Here is a 24,300-nt window from a genome sequence, read left to right as displayed (position 1 = left end):
TTTTCTTACCCTTTAAAAAATTGAAAATGGGTGAAATGCATATACATGTGTATTTTAATGCATTATGCATCTGTAGCTTTTCTGAAACATAAGAAATATGAATTTCTGGTCAGCTATTTCTCATCTTCTGAACTAGAATAACTCTTTGTCCCTCTTCCTTGCCCTCTGGTTTTATGAGGTAAAAAATATTTATTTACAATCAATATTTATTTATAATCTCTACTAAGATTAGTGACTGTGAGTCAAAATATCTGTTTCATTGTGTTGATATAGAATTATCTAATTATTTGATTGATTGTCTCTTAAAACAAAGCTAAAAATATTTACATATAGTGACATTTGAAAGAAAGTGAAAGATGGAGCCACAGAGGGTCTCCCTAGCCCCCTGACAGAGCCATTTCATTTCAATTAAAATCCTGAAAATAGCTGAAACGCTGGCTCACAGCTTCTGAACACCAGGTCCTGCTGTTGAATTTCCATCTTAAACCGTTCGAAGTCAATTTGACAGTGCTGTGCTGTTGGAGTCAGCCTAGATTGCCACTTCTCACCTTGCCTGGAGATGATAGCAGCAAAAGACCATGGGCTTGGACATTTTCCAAAGCAGCTCCCACTGTCAAACCTATTACTGGAACGGCTTCCAGGTGCACCAGCCTCTGTGTCGCAGAACTGGAAACCAGCACCTGTGCTACTGGGGCATGAGCAGGGTTTTTTTCCATCTAACCTGGGTATATTTTCCTCTTAAAAATACCCTGCTCCTGTGATCAGATAATCTCTCCTTAGTATGAAGACGGGCAAGGATAAACACGAATAATGGAAGATGCTCTTGCCTAGAGACAAAGCAAGTAGGGATGGAAATAGACCTCTTCTTCAAGCAGCCACAAGACGTGTGGGACTTATCTACCTGCTGCTTGCACAAGTCCACCTGCTGGCACTGCTCTAGGGGACTGTGGAGACAGTTTAAAAACAAAAAAACCATGAAAAGCTGGAAGATGTAGAGAATGCAAAACATTTTGCATAACTGATTGTGGACGGGTAGGCACTGAACAGCTGAGAAAATTGGTAGTATTTCACTTGTTAAGGGAATAGAAAAGAACAGAAAGAGCTGTAGGGTAACAGAAATTATCCCTTTGAATAGAAATGTTGATAAAAGCTTTATCTCAGTGCTGCTATTGACACTGTTGACTTAACCATATTGGAATATCTCTTCATAAATAATAAAACTGAGCTATTAATTTAAATGGTATGACTGTAAGTATTTTGGAAATAGTTATAAATAAACACATATGCGAATGAGAATCCCATTTCCTCCATTATATTTCAGTATCACATCTGATGGGCTTTATGCCTGTCTGGTACACACATTGCTGCATAGGCCCACGAGGGCAAATATAACAGAAATGTGTGCAGAGGAAATAAACCCCATCATTTTACGATTTTAGAGCTTTCTGAAACAATGTAGTAAGTATTCTGAATGCATATGGATATGCACATGGAATGATTAATAGATAGGTACTCTGCAATGAAGAAAGTTCATGCTCCACGCTTCAGTATTATATTACGGAAGTATTTGGTTGAATGTTATTGAAATGGTTGATTTGGTGTGATATACTTACATAATTATGCTTCTTAATTTTGCTGCCTGAATAAGCATTTTAACATACACACAGTTCGATGTATACAATCCTTTATGAAGGGCTCTCCAAGTTTAATTCATACTCACTAATTTTTTTTAAGCATCAGTTGCGAAAAAGTTTGACTAACCCCTTCTCTGTTCAGGCTGGATGTATTTGACCTTTGATTTGGTTCCTAACATGACTGAGGACACAGATCATAGCAGCATCTTATTATTTAGGGTTTTTAGAATCTCTGATTACATTGTTCAGAGTTTAGGGAGGCTAAAACTTAAGTATAGTGATCATGCAGGGACTGTAAATATACACTATTTGTACTACATTGTTAAAAAACCAGAAACACAAGTTTTGTTGTTTTTATAGGGAATGATTTGATTTAACTATACACAGACAAAAATACGAATGAAGCTATTAAAGACATACCTACAATTTATTTCAGTGGGAAAACAAATCTCCCCAAACAGAAACCCTTTCTGTTCAAGAAAAGCTCCAACTAAAACAATACCCTGATTTAGAGCAATGTTTCTCATTCATGTCTATGTTTTTGTTGAGAGTTCAGTACAAGTCCCTCAGCTCTTCACAGAAATGCAATTTTGTGGTGTTTTCTTAAAAGGGCAGGATGAAGGGATGAGATTTCCACTGAAGAGGAAAAAAGGGCAGCTCAAACCACCAACAAAGATCCTCAGATGATACATTTTCCTTTGCCACTGGATGCTGAAACATTAACTTCATGATTAATGTATGGAAAGAGGATGCACAGAGCAGGTCCTGGACCTGCTGCTGGTCACACGATTGCTGTGGAGTGAAAGCTCACACTTCTTGGCTCCTAAGTCACTTTGAACCTTTTGTAGACGTTGCCAATAGTCTCATTCACTCATGATTTTGCTATTATTTGTTTTCTCCCTCACAGTTTTAAAGGGCTGCCCAATAACTTCAGAAGTTCTCAGTCTTCTTTCAAGTGATATCACTCTAATTTGCTTCTGTGCAGAAGTTAATGGCAAGTGTGATTCAATGGCACGTATCTGAATCTCTTGCACCAGAGAAAGACAGCAGTTTACACTTTTAAAATCTTCCAAATGGCCCCACAGATCTGCTCTGTATACATGTTTATTGCTCCTAATATGACACAAAAAGCACTGCAGAACCACTTGGATTTTTATTAATATATTTTTTTTTTCCTAAGCAATTAACTTCTTGTTTTTATCACAGTACAGTTTCTTTTTTCCTGAAATGAATCACTCCAAAAAATGTAAGGAGCATTAGGACTCAAATCTGCCACTCATGCATACAGCTGTCGCTTTACTAAATTATATGAAACTTGGAAGTATTTCTAATAAAATACTTTAAAAGGCAGCTTATTTTCCCTTGCACTTTTTTTTCAGCTCTTTCATTTGCGTCACAGCATGTTGTGGGAGCCTGAGGAAGGCAACAGAGAAAAAAAAATCACATTTCCAAAATATCTCATAGGTTTTTCTATGAACTCTATTCACATGACCTGGCGGCGTCTCAGATTTAATGTTCTTTTCATCTATCCTTAAAATTACACAAGCGCGGAAGTACTAAATAAATCACATTTTTCAGGTGTCTGAGTTGGCCTATCACATCAGAATAAGGAAGACATATGTCCTCTAGTATTAACTGCAGTTAAATGTTAAGGCACTGAAGTTCATTAAACTTAATGGCACTGAGAACAATCGTCAAGTCTTTAATTTTAGGCCTAAAAAATCCAACATACTGATCAAGGAACTGGCTGCTGAACACAGATGCTAACTTATTCTGGGCACATTTTATGATGCTTAACTAAAAAATGACATTTCATCATAGCATGTGTATTTCCAAATAAATGTTTGGCGTTGCTAAGTATGGACTGACAAGTATTTTGCTTAAAACCTTTTGAAGATATTTTAAAAATAATGTTTAGGGCAAATTTATACGGTAATTAAAAAAAAGGCTTCAAGATGTGCACCATGCACAAAAGACAAGTTCTTCTTTAAAGGAATTTTTGTATGTATGATTTTTTGTGTGTGTGGTTGTGTAGTATTTATTATCTCTTTGATTTTTGTATACTGCTTCTACTTGAGCAAAACTGTCAAGTTTGTATGCCTAAAATCAGGTTCTTAAATCAGTAGAGCAGATGCCTATTTAATTGAAAATAATGGTATACATTAATTTTCTAACCTGTAGGGGTACTCATAACTAACTTCAAATCAGCCAGACTAGCCATGTAAATCACAGACAATAACAGTTGTTTCTACCTGCTTGTGGGGACAATAGCATATGTTGTCAAATTTGATTTAATTAAAAAGTCTGTGCAATCAAAATCAGCATGATGCATGACACTTCTGCTCAGGATTTTTTTTGCTAAGAAATGAGGATTCTAATTGACCATGTTAGTAAATTACTTTCGTAAAGAAAATAAACTGCTTCAGATTTTCCTTACAAATGTTTCCTTCTTGTGAATTTTTTAACTAACATTTTCCAAGTGGATAATTTGATTTTTCTTAACTTGAAATATTTTATCTACAAATTTACTTATTAAAACACACAGTTTCTCTAAATGAAAACTTTATTTTCAGCCCAAACCATCTTTGTTCTGTGTTTTTTTTTAATGTAAGTTTTAAAAGCATTTAAATTGTTCGATACAAAATCCCCTCTCTGGCACACCTCAGTGGTTGAAAGCAATTTACAGAATATTCTGCCAGAAATTGAGACCAGCCAACCATAATTGCCAAAATTAATGTTTACGCAGCTTTGCTATTTGCCAAAACGACTGTCCTTGATAGTTGCTGGAGATGTAAATGAAACATAATGAGAAATAAACAGGCCACAAATACAACCAACTTCCCAACTCTGCTGAAAAGGAGGGGGCAGTAGGCAGGGTATGAGAGGAAATTTTCTAGGACTTTATTCCATCAAGACTGACCCAACGAGACGACACCAGGCACTGGAGTGCATGGGAAGACAGCTCCAGAAACTGCAACCTAAGTTCTTGTCAGAAAAACTCTGTGCTAGAGCTAGGTTATGGTCGGACTCGATGATCCTGAGGGTCTCTTTCAACTGAAATGATTCTATGAAAGCCACACACTACATGAAGAGGTAGGGAACCATCTCACTGCTGAGCACAAAACAGACTTTCAGACACATTTGGTGAGCCTCATGTTGAGCGCCACTCAATAGCAACATGAAAAACATCAGGCTGTCTTGGGTTGCCAAAACATGATCTGAAGCTATAGATTCACTTCCTTAACTAAATAAAAAAGGGGACATCTGTTTCTCACAACACCAGAGAAAAGTCATTCCATTGATCTTTGTATGTGAGAGGAAAAAAAAAGAACTAGAAGACTAAATATAACGCAAATGTTACTACCTTAAGAAGTCCGTAATATGCGAAACGGACACATCCTATTCCTGGTGGCAATGAATCAAGTTAACTACCAACTTTGATTACAACTGTCCCAGAGAAAGTCCAGATTGTTGGACAGGCTTTAGGAGAGAAAGCATTTAGACAAGTACCATGGCAGTTTATCCTGTCACAGAATCACAGAGTGGTTGAGGTTGGAAGGTGCTTCTGGAGGTCTTGTCCAACCCCTGCTCAATATGAATCATCTACAGCCAGTTGCCCAGGATTGTGTCCAGGCAGCTTATGAATACCACCAAGGATGGAGACTCCGCAACCTCTTTGGGCAACCTGTGCCCATGCTCAGTGACCCTCACAGTGAAAAAGTGTTTCCAAATGTTCAGACAGATCCTGCTGTGTTGCAGTTTGTGCCCATTGCCTCTGGACCTGCCACTGGACAACACTGAGAAGAATCTGGCTGTGTCTTCTTTATACTGTCCATTCAGATACTTAAAGACTTTGACAAGATCCCCATGAGCTTTCTCTACTCCAGGCTGAACAGTCTCAGCCCTCAGTCTCTCCTCACAGGAGAGATTCTCCAGTCTCTTAATCATCTCCGTGGCCCTTTCTTGGACTCTCTCCAGTATGTCCATGTCTCCCCGGGAACCCAGCACTGGACACAATGCTACAGGTGCCACCTGTGGTGATGACATTTCTGTTCATCCCATGACAGCATTATGGTAATGTCCTCTGGTCTGTGAAAATATATAGATATATATTTTTTACTTCTTGTTGAAGGACATATTTTTACATCCGTATTTCATTTCCACTTTGCTTGGGAAGGGCATTAATTAGAAGCACAAAGATGACGGGGAAATAGATTGTCTTTCATCCATCACACCAAGAATGACCGATTTTAAAAGCACCTTTCCATAAAGTGATTGATGCATGGCCATGTTCCAACAAAGGTATTTTTCCCAATACTTAACAATAAAATCTGTATAATTATTAGAGACAAACGTAAAAATATAAACCAGTTTGGTTTTACAAATAAAACAAAGATGTGAACTGATTTTTTTTTTCAAGTTGTCTTTTGCCTCCAGAAAACAGCTGTAAATGAAGCAACTACGAGACTGGAGTATTCTGATGCAACTATTTTGGAGTCTCAGGATGAACTCTTAGGGATTTTCTTCCCTACATGGAAAACCAGGTATCATGAAATCCACAGGAAAACAAAAACCAAACATCGTCTTGAGGAACAGAAAAGAGATTCTAAGAAACCTTTGCCTCTTGCAGCTGCTACAAATTCCTTTTCCCAGTGTTAAAGGTCAGTCAAAAACTGAATGTAATGAAACAGATCTTGGCAGCCTAAACCACTTTCTAACTGCTTAATCATAAAATGCTACAATATGAAGTATATATCACAGTCAAAGAATTCTTTTGAAAATTTACGCTCTGCTTAGCTTATTGTGATTACCAGTCTACTGAAAATTATCATAAGGACTACAAATCCACTCCAATGAATACTTCTTTGTCCAAAATACTGGAAAGAAATTTAATAAATTACCACAAATTTGGGAAGCTATTTACCTGAAAAAAATGTTAATTGTTAATGGATTCTTACTGAGTATGAAGACTATAATGGAAAATTCTCCTAAGTGTCCTATTAGAGAACTACGGTGGAATTATTCTTATACTCTCCTAGTGCAAAATACCCAAATTCTGACCTGAACAGTAACTGAAAACAAAAGCTGGATTTAGATCTTGTTAAACCACATAAAAATTCAGTATTGGTATATTTATTTTTCTTCAACTCAAGACAAGCAGAGTGATATTAAGTTGTTGTTTTAGCTTTAAATTTAATTCAATTTTAGCTTTAAATTTGATTCCATTCAATATGTCTTAAATGAACACAAACCAAAATTATAGCTTCAGTTTGACTAACCACAGAAAACAGCTTTTCTTTAGGCAACATTAAAGCATGTGGAACAAAGATTAAACCCTCTCTTTCAGTGAACAAAAACTGAACAAAGTTGTGCATTTCATTAGGACATTTTAAACGTCAAATTTAAAATATGATGTGACTTAATAAAGATTCCGCTGTTTACGGACAAAAATGCTGAAATGTTCAGATTAAACTTCTGCATACTATTTACCTCTGAGCATCTGAAGAATTCTGTTATACAGAAATACTGCTATTACAATTCCTATTTATTGTAATCAATAGGAACTTCAATGAGCATACATTTGTGAAAATGGAATAAGAGAACTACTATGTCTTCATGTTACAAAAAATACAGCTTTTCACAACTACTATATAGCTGGTTATTAATTAACAGAAAGACAATGGGATACGTGTATATAAAATAAAGAAGAGACCTCCTGCTCCATGGCATATGAGGTTTACCAAAGTAGTGCTCTTAAAAGATATTTGATGGGATGAGAATTTCTTTGGAGCACACCCATGGTATGAGCCGATTTTCTGGGATGAAAACAATCTGCTTAAATAATAGTATCTTGTGGCCAAATGGAAGGTCAGGGCTGTGCGAGAAATAGAACTGTGACTGCAGACTACAGATGCTACAGACACTGGGAAACCTCTGACGTATTAAGGAATTTCAGGGACAACAGATGGACATGTTTGGATCTGCTGAGCATTTGTGCTCCCCACTGAACTGTTTATTAACTGCAGGATTACACCAAAAGTCTAACAAAGCAACTTACAGAACTTCTCCTTCTTAGAGGGCGCTTTCACGGTTTCACTTCAGGTAGGATTATGGGATGGAAGCCATAATGGAGACAGAAACAGTTGAAATAGCGTATTTCTGCTTTTGCCCTTAATGTGTGCTTAGGGAAACATTTTCAACTGCAAGTGCTTAATGAATGGAAGAAACGATTGGCTCTAACAGTTAATGCGGTGTGACATTAAAATAGCTCTAAAACTTAAAGAACTCACCGATTCTTTTCTGCTCATGGTTTTGCTTTGGGAACGGGAGCGGGAGATTGTACTGAAAAACGAATCCTTTTTTGATGCAGATAACGGTGGAGATCCTGTAAATTCACGTCCTCCAGGCAAGCTTTCTATGCTTGGGGATGAGCTGATGTTTTTAGAATTTTGGCCTGTAGAGCAAGAATAGAGTAATACAGGAATTAACCAACAGGCAGTTTCTTTTCTCTGTAAATACTTATTTGTCTTGTCATTCACCGAGATTTACAGATAGATCAACAGAAAATGAAATGTCGAAGTACGTCAGCATGCACTGTGAGACTGAAGGACTATTCTGACATACATGGAAAACCAGAAAAACTTAGTGTATATACAGATACATATACAAACACACACCATATAGTGTATATATATATGCTAAACTATATATATACACTTATATAAAAATACTGTATCAGTATATATAGTCTGTTATATCCATAGACTGAGGACCTTCTCTTCCCTGTGTGCCATAATGAGCAAAAGTGCCATCTTATAAGAAAAAAAAAAAATCTAGTATAATCTACACTACAATGGAAACCCTATTTCTCTTGACAAACTGAAAATAAAACTTGGCAAAGGAAGCTAAGAACAACAACGTTAGATTCCAGTAATGAGCTGGACATTGAACATCTAGATGATGATATCTCGACTTACAACAGGAAAAAGCAAGGTAGGTTTTGGAAAGAACGTAAGTTCTCATGCGTCAAATCTTCACCTAACAGATATTTTGATGAAGACTACTCAGTATTTACTTATTGATATTTCAGGCAGCTTTTCATAAGAATCTAGTGATGTCCACTGTCTTAGCGAAGACATCTGGGTAGATGCCTGGGCTGTTTCACCATGACACTGTATGCAGTCCGGCAGCCATTTGTTCCAGTCAAGACCCACAAAGTGTTTTGAAATATTTAATTTAAAATTTTATTTTGAATAGCTCCAGAAGAAAAAACAATATGTCAGCTTTCCTTAGGACAGATACTACTTTTAAAAAACACTTCAGTGAGGTCTATGAGGAAGTCAATCCAGTGTGACATGATGCAATTCTAGAATTGTCCATTCTGAAAAATATAATAGCACATAAAACTAAGGCTCTAGAATTCTTCCTTTTTCTTGTTTTGCTGGCTATTCTGATGAGTCTGTTGATTTTCTCCCTTCTTCCTTTCCCGTGCTTCCGTTGTGCTTTTCCTGCTACCATCTATGGCATCAAGAAAGATCCTCTGAAACAAAAACATTCAGATGTCACAGGTGCAGCTTCATCTCCCCTGCAAGATTGTGATCGTATTTGAAACCACGTCCCTCGCTGATGCCAGTGGTTCATCCTTCTTTACTCTGAGCTGCTCCCACTCTCTATGCCAGTTTTACTCCCAGATATGCCACATATTATTCGACAGGCCTTACAATGTAGTTCGTGTTTTGTCATTGTGGATGCGCTACCAATTCTGAAAATACGAAACTAACTCCTTTTGTGCAATGGGTCAGCCTCCCCTTCATTGTGCACTGTGGTCTTCCCTATGATACAGGTTTCTAGAGGAGTAAAAACTAAAAGACAGAGAAATGAAAGAAAATAGAGGCAGAAAAAGCTGCAGAAAAAACACAGAAAGAAATTTAGATTTAGATACAGAAGGAGACCAGCTCTGTTGAGCTCAAATATTTTAAACAAAAGGAAACAACTAGCAAAACCTACTCACGCAGAAGCACCTTAACTTAATTCAGTTGTTTAAGATCTAGACCAGTAGCTGTCCTGGAAGCGCTGTGGCAGTCAGTGGTGCCGCGCTTGGCCACCTGCCGGGTGGGGACAAAGCCCAAGCCAAGTTCTCCATGGTGCTTGACCTACGCAGCATATATTTATTGCACAGCCGCAGCCACATGAAACTAGCAATTCACGTTCTCTTAAGGAAATAAATATAGATCTATTAAAAATGTCCTCTTAGCAAGAAGACTTAAATGCAAAGAGACTGAACTAACAAAGAAAAAACATCGCATGTGAAAAAACAGACCAAAAAGGACACAACCCAAGAAAGGATCTGTGTTAAATAATCTCAGCATTTTCAGGAAGAAAAATGGCATATAAACTGCTTCCCACGTTCTCCTTCATTCTCTCCTGCCTGATTTTACTCTTGGCTCTCACATTTTATGTCCTGCTTCTCATAGACCTGAGGACTTTTCTTTGTCTGCAACCTCCTACTCTTCTGCAGACCCCTCCACGTTGCCACTTCTGCCTCTGCATCTTCTTTATTCCGACTTTTTCCTTTTTATATTCTTTTCTTCCCACCAACCTCATTCAATTTCATTTTTCTGTTTCTTCCTGGCCCCCCTCTCGTCCTTTATCACCTACCACTTAGTCTGAACGACAGCTGTAGATTTCACTTAATTTTTGTCTTCACATTTTATAGAGAAATGAGATACACATTAACCAAGTGAACATGAATCTCAGATTCCGTAAATAACTCCAGTGGTAGAAAAGGAGAAAACACTGCCTGGCAAACATCAGCCATAATTCATTGACAAGGAAGATTTCAGAAGATTTCTAATTTCAGAATAAAGTCATGTCACTTGGCAACACCATTATCCATACAGTTGCCTTTATGTAAGAAGGAGACTTTTCATGCATTTCGTAGCGGCAATTTACAATGAAAGTGTGGTTTTTCAGTAGGTAAAACTTAAAATAGTTTTGGAACACATGAAATTACACATTTTAGCAAATCAAGTATTTACAAAAGAAATTCACGCAGCTAAGCCAGAGCAGTCAATATAGATGCTAAACATAAAAATGTCTATTTGGTGGACAGAATGAAGTACAATGAAAGAGTATTTTATTATGTATAAATCAGACTAAATGGGTCCTCTTTCCCATCCAAATAATAAGAAGATATTTTCACATGGGCTCAAGACTAAAAAAAGAGTCAAACAGGAAGCACTGTATGTTTTTCACATACCTCCACTGCATGGCCTGCACTTAACCCACTTCATCTGCAAGGACGCAGATATGTGGTAAAATTTCATCAATAACATTAAGAGAGGGACACTAAATATATTTCAGGTAACTAGGCACATGAAATAATATAGCTTTGTAAAATGATGGAAAAATCCATTTTAAGGATATTTTTTTCTACATCTGTCTTTCAGCTCTAAGGAAAAAAAAAAAAGTCCAAAATATAATAGGAAACTGAAAAGACAGAGAACCATCCTTATGACCACCACTTTGCTTACTAAGCAGCTACAGTTCCAAAGATGGATCACTGTTCTGATGAATGGAATATGCAACTAGCATAACCAAGCAAGAGAAGAAATATGTATAGCTGGGATTTTGTGGACAGAATGATACAATTATTCTAAAAGGGAATTTGCTTAAATAACACCAAGAGCTTTGACTAATTTGGTTCTCATGGCCTATACAACATAATGAAGATAAAAGCAATGGAAGATGTAATGAAGCAAAGATAGAGATGCAGTAAAACAGAAGTGATAAAAATGCTGGTTTTGTATGTTTGATACCCTGGTAAGAAGAAAGCTTGGGAGGCACCTGATCCTAATGCATGAATAAGCAAATCTGAGAAAATTATTATCAGGAAACACTGAATTTTTACTCTGACTCCAGCCCTGTGAACAGCACTGTGACATGAATTATTTGGGGATGTGATTAAGAATTAAGCAAGACAGAAAAAACAGCATTTATGTATAATTAACAGTGTGTTGCAAGTCATAGAGTTCTTCGACTGTAACAGGCTCTTCCAATTTCCAGAGAAGTCATCATTTTTACAACTGGACATAACAAGAATGCTGAAGGACAAGTCACACCAATCATGTCTTGCCTAATGTAACAAAAAAGCCACCTGTCATCTTCCCGGCACAGAAGTTGAGTGAAGCTGCTACGAGAACAGTTAACTGAAGTTACCGTGATGCTCTTGAAGCCTTTCAGATGTATTTTGTGCGCACCGATTTCTGTGGCATTAAGAACCCTCACGTAACTTTGGACATAACACTGTAGCGCCAACACAGAGATTTCAAGCTCTCGGGAGGATTGCACAAAATGTCATTTGTATTTTCTCTGTGTGTATCTCACTGATTCTGCATCTTTTTCAATAACCAGTGTGGTACGTTCTCACTCAACAGCTTAACAAGAAGGTTATTCGACAGAGTTTCTAATTTTGGATTATTCCTCAGGAAAAAAAAAAAAAGAGAACTCTTACCCCCCTTGCCCTCCATGTACAATCAAATTGTATAAAGTGATGCAATAAACTATAGTTAATAACTAGCCAAACTCATCTCCTTCTTTAGCAGCTTAATCAGCAACCCGAGAACATCACTGAATCAAACCTCATTTTCCTCTGCTCATTCTATCAATCTCAGATAAATACATTATGCCTCCTTGAAAGAAGATTAGAGAAACCTAATCTCTGACCTTCTAAATGTATACCAGGAGGTCCTAAAGCCCACATGAAACACGCTGAAGAAACCCCAAACACAGAAACCCAATAGATGCTTCTGAGGCACACAGAACAAACAGCTAAAGATCCCTGACTTGAGCAGTAGTCAGAGCACATTACTGAGTAGGATGTTTCAAAACAATATATATATGCACACTAAAATGCATAAATAGTTCCTAGTAACAAGGCACAGCATTTAATACACAAAAAATACATCACCTTCTGTGGTGAAAATGAGCAGCGTTACCTCTGTTGGCATCTAACTGATCACTACTTGCCTGCTGCTAATGATTGCTGGGTTACAAATGTGCTGTATCAAAACCATTTGGAAATACATGGATATGATAGTGGGAAAAGCGACCGAACTGTTGGTATTGTTGGCAGGGCAGAGAGTGGAGACATTGAACTGTCTTGAAAAGAAGCTGGAAAGTTTAAATGTAACATGACTGATAATGAGGATTTATAATAAAGTAAAAGAGGATGGTGAGAGTGGAGAAGACTTACAAGGAAAGAAAAGCAAGCTGCAGGTTTTACCAAGTTTGAGTTAAGTTATAAGGGAGATAACCATGAGCTTTGGAGGTCACTACTAAAATATATGAAAAATCAGAGGAAGATGCACGAAACACATAAAAACCTGATGGCTCATTCTGTTTGGCCCCTACAAAGGAAAAGAATAGCTTTCAGTGTTATAAAGAGAGCAAGGACTAAGATACTAAGAAGTACAGAAGTAAGGCATGATCTATAATTCAAAACCATTTAGATCTGCTCATCTATTACTCTGTATTTGCAATGGTCGGGACACAGAGTATGAAAATCTGCAAAACACATGGTGTGAGTTTTATAAAACTTTTAAACTTCAGATAAATTAGTTTCCTTTTTTCTCCTGCACTGAGACTGGAACAAAGGCTTCCAGCACTTTTAAAATGTATTCAAACCGTCTCATCACACAAATCTGTACGCTTATTATTTCAGACCAAGGCAGGTAAGCTCCTATTCAGTCAAGTGCCTTAAAGCAGATGTTCAGCTCAAAATACTTGCCTTGAATATAGCAACAGGGAAGTAACACAACCAAGAGACATGGATGGTCCAATTGCCCCACATGAGATAGCGTGAAATGGGCTACGAAGTACAAGGCAAACACACATTTTTAACGAAGACAGATGCAACCGGAGGGCCACACACAGCACAGCCAGGGAGTGATGGAGTGGAGCGGCTGTTTTCTCTCTCTACCCAACAGTGCCACTCGGTGGATGGACCAGGATGGGGAATGGAGATGCCACGCATGGAAAAACCCGCGGGGGTGGCCAGGGGGAGGGCAATGGGCACGGAAAGCCCGAGGGCAGCCGTACCTGCGAGGGCAGGGGGGTGCTGTGGGGGGCCCGGCAGCCCCCCATTGCTGCCGGCAGCTGCCTCGCCTGGGGAAGGAACCACAGCGTTAGAGGGTTGCCCCAAACCAATGCAATCCACCCAAGGGAAGAGCTTTGGGGTTTCTAGCTGGAAGACCCTGCTTTGAACACAAACGGTGTTGTAAGAGCAGGGGGAAAGAAATGGGGAGTTTTAATAATCGGTGCATTATGTGCTGCATTCAGACACGAGCAAAAAACAAGTGTTTTCAAGACTGGTTATATTAAAATCTGAACTAACATACACGATCAAAACCATTTTGTTTCTTATATTTCACACTGACGGTATCATTTTGTTAGTTTGGGAGCATCACTGTCAATAAAACTTCATAATTTCTTGAAGAATATATATACTTATTTTTTAAAGGGAAAAAGCATTTGTTAGCATTTTATTTCTTTCACTTTTATTCAGTTCTGCTATCAGTAAGGACAACTACTTTTTCCTTCTGAAAAAGCATACTCATTTTCTAGACATAGTTCATAAATAATTCTAAATATGGAGATAATTTCTTTAGGGCATATTCGGTGACTATGGAAATTCTGTTCATGTTACAACAACTACTGCAAAAGTATCAACTCATAAAACAAACAGTAGTCTGGAAACTCTTTAAATAGCTGATCACAGTTTTGGCAGAACTTCATCTTCAAACTGGTCCTCTAACGTGTCCTTGTGATAAAGCAACATTAAAATCAAAAGCTTTTTGGGCTTCAGTGTGAAATGACCTAGAAGAAAAGCTGTATCTGGTACTACGAGTGAAAGACAAATGCTTTTTTTTCTGGTAACACACTGCTTTTTGGTAATCAAAGAGTATCCAGTTTCTGAACGCTCAAGAATCTACTGGAACACAAGGTGCTACAATTCTGTGTTTTTTTCTTGTTTTTTTTCTTTTTTTCTTTTTTTTATTATCAATATTTCTCTCTTTCAAGACAACAAACTCAATTGACAATCCAATGAACTCGAGATTTGAATTCAACTTTTGTTCCAATGGATTCCTTCATTGTGTAGGATCAAGTGAATATTTTAATCCCTTTTCTATTAGCAGGCTACCTTGCATAACTGATCAGTAATGATACCCAATCTTCTTCTGAGGCAAGGACAGGCTGAATGTGATTAATATATTATTAGGAGGAACTGAATTTCTAAATAAGTGTCTGGATGCTTTGTTCAACTGTGATTTGTAATGTTGAACACTCATCTGGAATTGTCTTTCCTTTTTTAAACCAATATTAGTCAGCTGTTTTTCTGTTTACATTATCTAAATTATATTATTCTTTCTTTTCTTAAAGAAATTCAGCAAGTACCAAGACTTCAGAGTGAGAAAGAATTGCTATTGATTGTAGAAACCAGTCATCCCTCCTCTAGAGCACAGCACAAGCTACCCCTGGAGGTGGGAGCACGAATGGCACCCGTTACTGCTGCTGGTTTGTGTACAGGAACTCTGCCCTAACACAGATGATGAAGCCGGGATACGATCATCTTGCCAGTCCTACAAGATACCTTGTCACCAAAGGACTTCACATTTAATTAAAAAAAAAAAAGGCAATCAGGCAATTAATTTAATCTCTTCAAACTTATCATCCTCTACATATTAATTTAAATTATCAGCATTGAGCATTCAAAACCTAAAAGGACTAATACAACATGAAAAAAAATTGATAACTTCTTTTATGCCTTGATGCCTTTCATATTTACAGCATTTTGGTCTGGTATAGTGTCCAACTGAGCATGTGTGAGTGTTAGATCAACTGGAAGTGCAAATGCCTATCAATTTAAATGCTAAATCTGAGCCTCTGCCTACCTCAGCTAAACAACCAAGCTGCTGGAGGCTGAGGAGAGCTGAAAACACAGTGAAGAACAGGAACTTAAGACAATTAGTGCCAGCTAATTAGTAACCTGGGAGCCTTATAGTAACAGACGATGCCAAGTAGGTTTTAGATACTCAAAACCTAGAGAAGAATCCAGAGTTTGGGGGGGAAAAAAAAAAGCAGTGCAGGAGGTAAAAAGGCACTTTAAAAGTTCAGCACAAACCGAAGGACTGAAATAAGACCTTCTCAGGGTATGGATAAATCCTAAATCCTAATGCCTGGATGCCTGGGATAGAAGTACCCACAACTTCTCAGAGCTGCATGAGAGTGCCCTCAGTCCCCAGAGATGCTGATACAAAGTTATCTGCAGCATGCTCCAAAAGGGTCTTTTCAGCCTGTCTCTGCCACAGTGTCATAGCAAATAGGCTTTTTATAAATTTTATTATTTTTTTTTTTTCCTAAGCTATTCCTACATTTAAACTTACTTAGAGAGAATTCACTGGGCAGCCTCTATGATACTTTATATTTCCTTTGCCATTTTGGGTTTCTCTTTAAAAAATATAAATTATGGCACTTGCAACTGTAGGTAGCTGCTGTCATTTGAAATTTCTGTCCAACTACAGGCAGATAGTGATAACAGTACAGGTCAGGAACAAGAAGCATGGCACTAATATGTAAAACAAAACTCACTCTCAACTCAATGGATTAAAAAAAGTATTATATATCTACATTTTGTTGCCTTTAAATTACTTCTGCAAGTGTTGTACCAAATACGGATAGACAGAATAGGATGAGAGGAAGCTGCAGGTACGGAAGTGTTGCAGTATGTTTTGTTTCCTCTTACCACGAAAATGGTTTGTGACCTACATCATAAATTTGCATGATTTCTTCATAACTTTCCCAAATCTCCATGTTCCCGTTGATAGAGAGATATGTGCGCAGCTTGTATATGACAATGACCAACATACAACTTTTTATCCTGATACCTGTTTGGAAAGTGTCAGGTGCATTTCTGGATGATGCAACATGTTAGCTGGCACATACAAGTGTAAATAGGGTTGTTCTTGACCATCTAGATAAAAATTAAGCTACAACTGATCCCATCTATAGAAGTTGCTTCAAATTGTACGTGTTTTTTATATTAAGCAGGGAAAGAAAATAACCAAGGACTACTTTTCAACAAAAAGGTAAAAAAAGAATAATGTGATATGGGAACTATGGAAAGCTTTTTTAAAAAGCAAGCAAAAGAGCCTCTCCAAAATTGTGGAAGTGATTTTGTTCCACGCCTAATTTTACTTCCATTGTTCCAAACAATATTAGCACTAAGGATTCACTACATTTCAGTTTCACGTTTGCACTGTAAACCCCTTGCTGGAGCCATTTCTGAGATTATTCTATGATTCTGAGAGAAGCTGCGTATCTGGATTGTGCCACACGTCCCACCTTTACCTTTGCCCAGCTGAACCGGCATGCTTTCAGACTTCATCATCCTCTGCTGCTGGACCTGGTGCTGGTGGTGGTGGTGCTGGTGGTGCTGGTGCTGGGGGGGTTCCACCGTGCTCCTGCCGGGCATGGGGTGGGGAGCACAGCCGCCCCCGCCAGCGGGAGCACCCGCCGCCCCCCCTGAAGCCATGGCCGGAGCAATGAGTTTTCGGCCAAAATTCAGCAAACTGTTGGAGACCTTGTTAATGTTGAGTGGGGCAGCCTTAGCGCTGGCGCTGGAAAAGGAAGAGGAGAGATCATCACACCTTTGCCAATGGCTTGGACGGGTACAGCGACGCACGCATTTTTCTCCGAAAATGGGAGGAAAAAAAAGCAAGATTTGAACTTTACAGAGAAGGTGTCCTGGCACGGTTATAGTGGAATACACACAGGAAACACAGCGACTGCATGTGGTGCGAGTTTTTCCCAACCAGGAGTACACAAATGGTTTTGGCCCTTTCTTCTTGAAAAATGAAGGCTAACCCCAAGCAATCAAGTTTGTTCAAATTTTCTTAATTTGGCTTTTTAAATGAAAAAAAAAAAGGAGTGACAAAATGCAATCCAGGCTCTGAAGCATCGAAAACTTTATAAAACTGACTTTTGGCACTACTTATTCAAAGACGGCTTTAATATTTACTTTTGCTAGATTAAATTATATCAAATGTTTAGAATAACTCAAACCCAAACATTTCTTTCAACAAGCAAAACTAACACTAGACTTTACTTTCAGGCTGGCAGAGCTAGATGTCTCGCTTTTACTTCACCTTCTGCCCAGCCCAGCCATTTCAAGCCAAGTACTTTTTAATGGGAATCCTGATTTCTAAAGTGATTTTGACTGAAGAATGGCTTCAGGATATAACACATATACCGGATCACGATCCTTATCATTGTTCCTTTTCATTTTTAACTACAGTGGCTATTTAATTCACTTCAGTTACATGCAACATTAAGAACGAGGCAATTGTCGAACCATTTAATCTGTCTAAAATAAAGAGGCAAAGAAGCTTCTAATTCCCAGTAGAAGTGTTCACATAATCAGCAAAGCCATTCCTATTTGTTCACACAATATTTTCCTGTTTTATATAATTAATACTTGAAATACCCTTCACAGAAAAATATCACAATCACAGAGAACTTTCTACTCCTGAGGTTTTATTTTAGTGATCTGTACTTCAGGGATATAAATAGCTGCCTCTAAACAATTTGAAAAAATACATGTAATTAAAACCAATACAATCATTGTACTGAGGAAAAAAAAAATAGTTTTGCAATGTTTTGGAGATGTTTAAAAATAAATTACAAATTATGAATTATGAATTAATATAGGTGGCTTGTAACTTGTTCAGGCACCTAGAAAAGTAATTTTTAATTTGCTTTTCATATCATTTCCCTATTTTTCTCCAGATATGGTTTTTTTTAGAATACATAATACAAATACATGCACACATATAGAACACATCCAGAAAATAACAACAGCTGAGTTGTTTAGACTCAGAATAGATACAGTTAAAATGAGAGAAAGCAGAAGAAAGTATATGAGCCTGCATGCTTGCAAGATATAGCCCCGAGCTGTATGGGGCCCTTCTGCCATACACGGGTGATGAAGAAATACAGTACGTAGCATTTTTTAGGAGGAACAGCAGGGCAGACACCGGCACAAAGTGCTGCTGGAAAGGTATGATTGCTGAATAATGATTACAGAATGTTTCTGTGTCTCCACATTGACTGCTGCTGGTAACGCAAAAAGTCTTTCTGCAGCCACCTCAGAATGACTGACAAAGTCACTGTAATTCACCATCTTCAGAACTAGAAAGTATTATTACAGGAGTCCCTAATTGTTTCAAAAGCAAACTGAATATGTCCTAAAGATTTTAAAAGAAGAGGATGTGGTAAAATGTATATTACTATTAAATTTTATTCTGCTACTATCTAGTAGTTTCAGTCATTAATCAGTTCCCTAAGATACTGCAGAGACATGTAAGGAACATAAAGATTTTTTTTCTATTCCATCACATATATGCGGCATCAGAACAGTCAGCACAGATCCTTTTGTTTAATGTCTTCTCCATTCTAGAAAGGAAACGAAGATCGTAGCTTTAAAGGTGGAAGAAGAAATGCCAAATGTTTGCTTAGCAGGTATCAATCAGTTATCAACACTTTGCAATGAATCTAATAATATCACTGATTTCAGGGGTCATACCATAATAACTTGGTTGAGATTCAGAATCTAAACTTGACTATACTTGGCGTATTATTTTCCCTCGGTCTACTGAAACTAATCACCAAGACTGGTGTGGTATATATCACTCACTCACCTGAAACATCGCCTTACAAAGAGGATAATGGCTTGCACTCTGAGTCCTAGGTTTGTGTTGTCTCTGGGTCTAGAGTCTTGACAGTTAAAAAAACTCTTGACTTTGCACAAGGAATGGTATTTACTGGAAGTAAATCTTTTTCTCTGACAGTCTACGTGAGCAAGAAAGCCACTGGATGCTTTGAGCTAACTGCATCATTGGAATCGTGATGGTCCAAAGATGCATGAGACAAAGCTTATACAGAGCCTTGTGTATTCGTGTCCACTGTGTTCTTTTGTGTTCATTCTTTCTTCTTCTTTTTTTTTTTTTTTAAGCTATATTTTGCTTAACAAAAAGTGTAAGATTTCCTTCTACACTGTTTTATCTGCTGCTTTGACATGTATGTAAAGCGGGAGGAGTTAGTTAATTTATATTTTTCAGATGGCTGGAAAGAGACTTTTTGAGAAACTTTGATTTACAGGATCAACAAACACTAAAAATCTTCTCGAAGCTGTTATGTCTGAAATACGATTTTAAAAAACGCTTTCAACAATCATGTGCAATACTGTTCTACAATTATTTGAGAAGAAGAAAAGGATAGTTATCAGAGCTCCTAATACCTTTGTGTGATTTGGCTCTGCTACGAACTGACACTGCTATTGATCAGCGCAGAACACATACAGATACATGAAAAATAAATAATAATGCTATCTAAAGTTCTTGTCATGAGGTCGTCTTAATAAATGTATTCTGAAGTAAAGTTTATTATGCAATTTCTCGAAATCACAGCTTCAGAAAATAAACAACAGCGAGGTGCTGGTTCTCTGGAGGAGGTAAGTTAAAACTGAGCTGAATTTCAGGAAAAGAAGAACAATGTATCTATTCCTTACAATTTAAATGTCTGATATATTAATGCAAAGGATGATTACAGCCATTAAACACGGATCAATTCCTACATTTTAGCCATCTAAATGTACCAGACATGCACAACAATTACAAGAAAAATGCTGATTGATTATGTTGTAGAGTTATCAGCAGATGCATTTTAAAGGCATCAGTTTAAAAATATGAGTATCAAGGAGATGTGAATTCCATCCACGAAGCAAACAATTTTATTTCATCACAATAAGCATCATTGACCTTGACTGTGAATGGTATATTTTTAAACTAGCAATAGGAAGATGATTCAATCTCTGCAGTTTTCTGCTAAGATGAAAATGTTTTGTTTTAACCAAGCCTTATTCAAAGGCATTTCTCTCTCCAGTAAGTAGGCATTATGAGAGATGAGAGACAAATATACGAACAGGATGGATTTAAAAGTTTTATATGTAATAAGCAATATATATTAGATATTTGCCAAGATATTTTAAACACATCATTGAGCCTGTGGAATTTAAGATGAAAGAGACCTGGTAGCTGATCTAATCCAAATCTCTGCTCACTGAGAAACATTGCCAGCTCTCGCTTTAGTCCAATCTTATACAGATTTACCACATTGGACCTACTCTAAATGTTCCTGTGTTGTGATAAATTTATCCCAGTTATTCCTCTATCTGGACTATTCTGAACAGTTTTTCCTCTTTGGTGTGCATCCTGTATATATGTGTGAAATGAGTTTATATTCCTACACAGATTTAATGGACATTTGTTTCCTTAAGATTTAGGTTTCCAACAGATGTCATTAATGTTTGGACTTTATGATTTATTTATTTTTTTCAAAATCCCCGAAATGTTTATTTTTGAATTTTCAAATAACATATTTTTCACATTAAGGCATTTCTTGAGAACATTATTTGAAATAATAAATAAGTAAAAACATTAAGAAAATGCAATATAATGCAGTAACTTTTGACACTCTCAACTTTAAAGCCTGGTTTTAAAAAAGAAAAAAGCTCTTGCTGTCACAGCTTTAATTTCTGCTCCTTTCTCCAATTTTAAGAGCTTTTTAATCCACTAAATTTTAATTTTAGATAGCTTTAAATGTAACTGATTTAAACAGAATTTGAGTGGATCAGCAGTCACAGGGTACAGCTGGGGCCACCTGTAAGCCAAGAAACTGCTCGTGATGGTACCATTTGAAGCACGACGTTGTGTCCTGTGCTGCTTTGTCCCACCAGCAACTGGCACCCACCTTGTGACCACCTGGTCAGTACAGGTTCACCTCTACACCTGTGACTACCAGATAAAATGGCCTTGACATGGAATTTAAGCAGAACTGATATGAACCCTTTCTAAAACAAGGGAGGACTGCTGCAAAAAGGCTTAGTAAAAATGACTTAAAACTGCATTTACATGAATTCAATTTAACTTCCACAGCTTCTGGTTCTACAGGGATACTCCAGATTGCAATTAGATGCGTTATTGGAAGTAGTTTGGCTACAGAACTCACATTGGCAATGTTTTACCCCCTGCATTTAGTATACACGTCACTGCATATGGATGTCCACAGCCTTAAAAAATGACAGCAAGCTCACAACAATGCTATCTGTCAAACTTTCATTTTTCATGTAATAATAGGCAAGGTAATGATTCTAAATAAATGTCAAGAAATAAACACTTGCGCTTCTAATACTGCTTCCGCAATTCCTGTTTGGGATAAAAGCAATTTATGAAACATTTTGCTTATGTAAATCTTAGCTCAGTGAACACATATTCAGAAATAGCATACCGGGTTTTGTTCATCAAGTCTGCTCCACGTGCTTTGTAATAATCTAAATTTTGTTGGAATTGGTGGGTCACTGGTCTTGGATTTCTCTAAAATACAAACAAAGTAAACAAAAAAAGAAAGCATTAAAATAGAAAACAAATAATATTTATTTTTAAAAAATAATATTTTACTGGAATTTTCTGCGACCTTTAGAGCAGATACAAGAAAAACGCTCATGAATGAAGACTGGAAATGTAAAGAATAATTTTGTTTCCCAGGGTCTTGGTTTCTCAAGGCAGTAATGCCAGTTACATAAAAGCGAAGTCTTAAAATACTTAAAATAAACCAAGTGTCACCAGTAAGTCCACTCCATGCTCACAGAAATTAGTTTTCTTCCACACAGCAATGAAGCTGTTTGTTGTAGTGGTAACTTTTGTAATTAAATCAGTAATTCTTGGACAAGTTCAGATACTGATCTGACTGCTTCCTTTAGCTCACGTATAGAATTTTACTACATCCAAGCTAAAGTGGTATGTTTTTAAAGAAAATGGTAATAGTAAGGAGAAACTATAGCTATCATTTTTAACTCAACGCATCACTAGGAGCTTCTCGGTTAAGCAAAGGTTTAAATTTAGAGATAACCTGAACACTGCCACTAGATGGCACACGGAGCCTTTTTTTCCTCTAATTTTCACCCTGTTCGAAACAGAGGCCGCAAATAAAGAACTGTTCTCCTACAATAAAATTTAGATAATTAATACTGAAACCACAAGCCACTTGTTAGTTTCCACCTCTGCCACAACGAAACTATTTCACTGAAGCACGCTGCTTTCAGTAGTTCTGAAATCGTCCTTCTTGGATCCAACAATCTACTGAACATTAATGAAGTGTAGACCACAGTGTATGCATCAAGTATCTTGAGCAAATACATTCTGAACGACATTATTTGGGGAAAGTATATATTTTTAAGTAAAAAAAAAAATTGCATACAGATGTAACTGAAATAACACAGAGGTACAGAGAGGCCCTTTTAATATATGTGTGTATATATATGTATATATATACACACACATATATAAAAATACATATAAATTAGAAGATAAATGCCTTAAAATAATTGATTTCTAGTATATGAGAAAACGAAGTGGTAAATTTCTGCATAATGATCAGATTTAGTGCCTAAAATAGAGGTAAATACTTTCCAAGTATTCTCTTTAAAGGTTTATTCAGTCACAGGACATTGCCTTATATACTTGATCTGCCTTCTTAAGTCCTTATGGTAGTAAATACAGTTTTAATAAACTACACCATGACCTTTCCAAAATAGTCACTCACAGGTGAGAGTATGTTATATTTTTGATCGAGTCAGTCTTCATCCCTCCAGATTACATTATAGGCTGGGGTATCCATAGCCTTATCCTCATGTTTTCCACATAACTGCAGATAACCAACCCTCTGTCCTTGGAAACCTTCCTATTTTTGGAGGAGGATATAGGAGTTGCACTTTAAAGACCAAAATATTGCATGGGCACAAAAGGAGAGAGGAAGATTTAAAGAGGTGGTAGATTGTTATCAAAGGCCGGGGTGATTTCTGGTGTCAAACTTAAGGCTGGGAATTTCCAGATTGTTTCATCCAGTCAGATTTAATCTTGTATGAAACGTCTCCTTTTCCCTCTTTGGAAACGCATTAAACATTTAAAAAATACATCCTGTTTGTAATGTTTAATAAAAAAATGAAACAACAACTAAAAGCTATTAGACAAGCATTAAAAATTTCCTCATCTATCCTACCACCCACATTGTAATGGCCGCTCTACATTCTTCTTCTCCTGTTATAAAAACAATATTTGCATAACTCTACCCATTCATATGGCTTGTAAGTCAGTCCTCATCAACTGACAGCAATAACAATGAATCAGCTTTAGTTACTATTGCTCGAGTTTGGTAATTCAATGCATTTCTATGATAATCAAATCCAAACTGACGTGATGAGGATAACTGATGGTTCTGGGACCGTTATGCGAGTAATCTAACAGTGTAACTTTTCTCTCATTAATTAAATAACTTGTTCTTTATGTGTCTTGATGACCAAGGTGGACAAGTAAGAGATGGTTAAAATAACAGGCACTTCCAGGTCATAAGGCAGCCCTTTCAAAAATTCACGTTATCATATGCTAGCCACTTTTGCAATTTGTTTCGAATAACTCAGTATATATTTTAAACATAGCAAAACCAATGAAACTTCTTTTCCACCACCCAATAAATAAAGGATTATTACACATTG

General features: G+C 37.1%; 1 protein-coding gene across 1 annotated transcript in view; it reads right to left on the bottom strand.

The window, feature by feature from the left end:
* Positions 1 to 24,300, bottom strand: part of TBC1D5 (TBC1 domain family member 5) — a gene marked incomplete at its 3' end in the record, with an annotated part of 285,960 nt that overhangs the window by 33,301 nt on the left and 228,359 nt on the right. Inside the window, exons 15-17 of the mRNA XM_080339712.1 lie at positions 22,038 to 22,123; positions 17,043 to 17,311; positions 7,925 to 8,088 (exon numbers count right to left, since the gene is read on the bottom strand). Of these exons, the coding sequence (XP_080195838.1) occupies positions 7,925 to 8,088; positions 17,043 to 17,311; positions 22,038 to 22,123 (519 nt within the window). The remainder of the gene's footprint in view (positions 1 to 7,924; positions 8,089 to 17,042; positions 17,312 to 22,037; positions 22,124 to 24,300) is intronic.

The sequence above is a fragment of the Nesoenas mayeri genome, assembly GCF_963082525.1.
Source record: "Nesoenas mayeri genome assembly, chromosome: 2".
Classification (NCBI taxonomy): domain Eukaryota; kingdom Metazoa; phylum Chordata; class Aves; order Columbiformes; family Columbidae; genus Nesoenas; species Nesoenas mayeri.
This window is presented reverse-complemented; position numbering and strand designations above follow the sequence as displayed.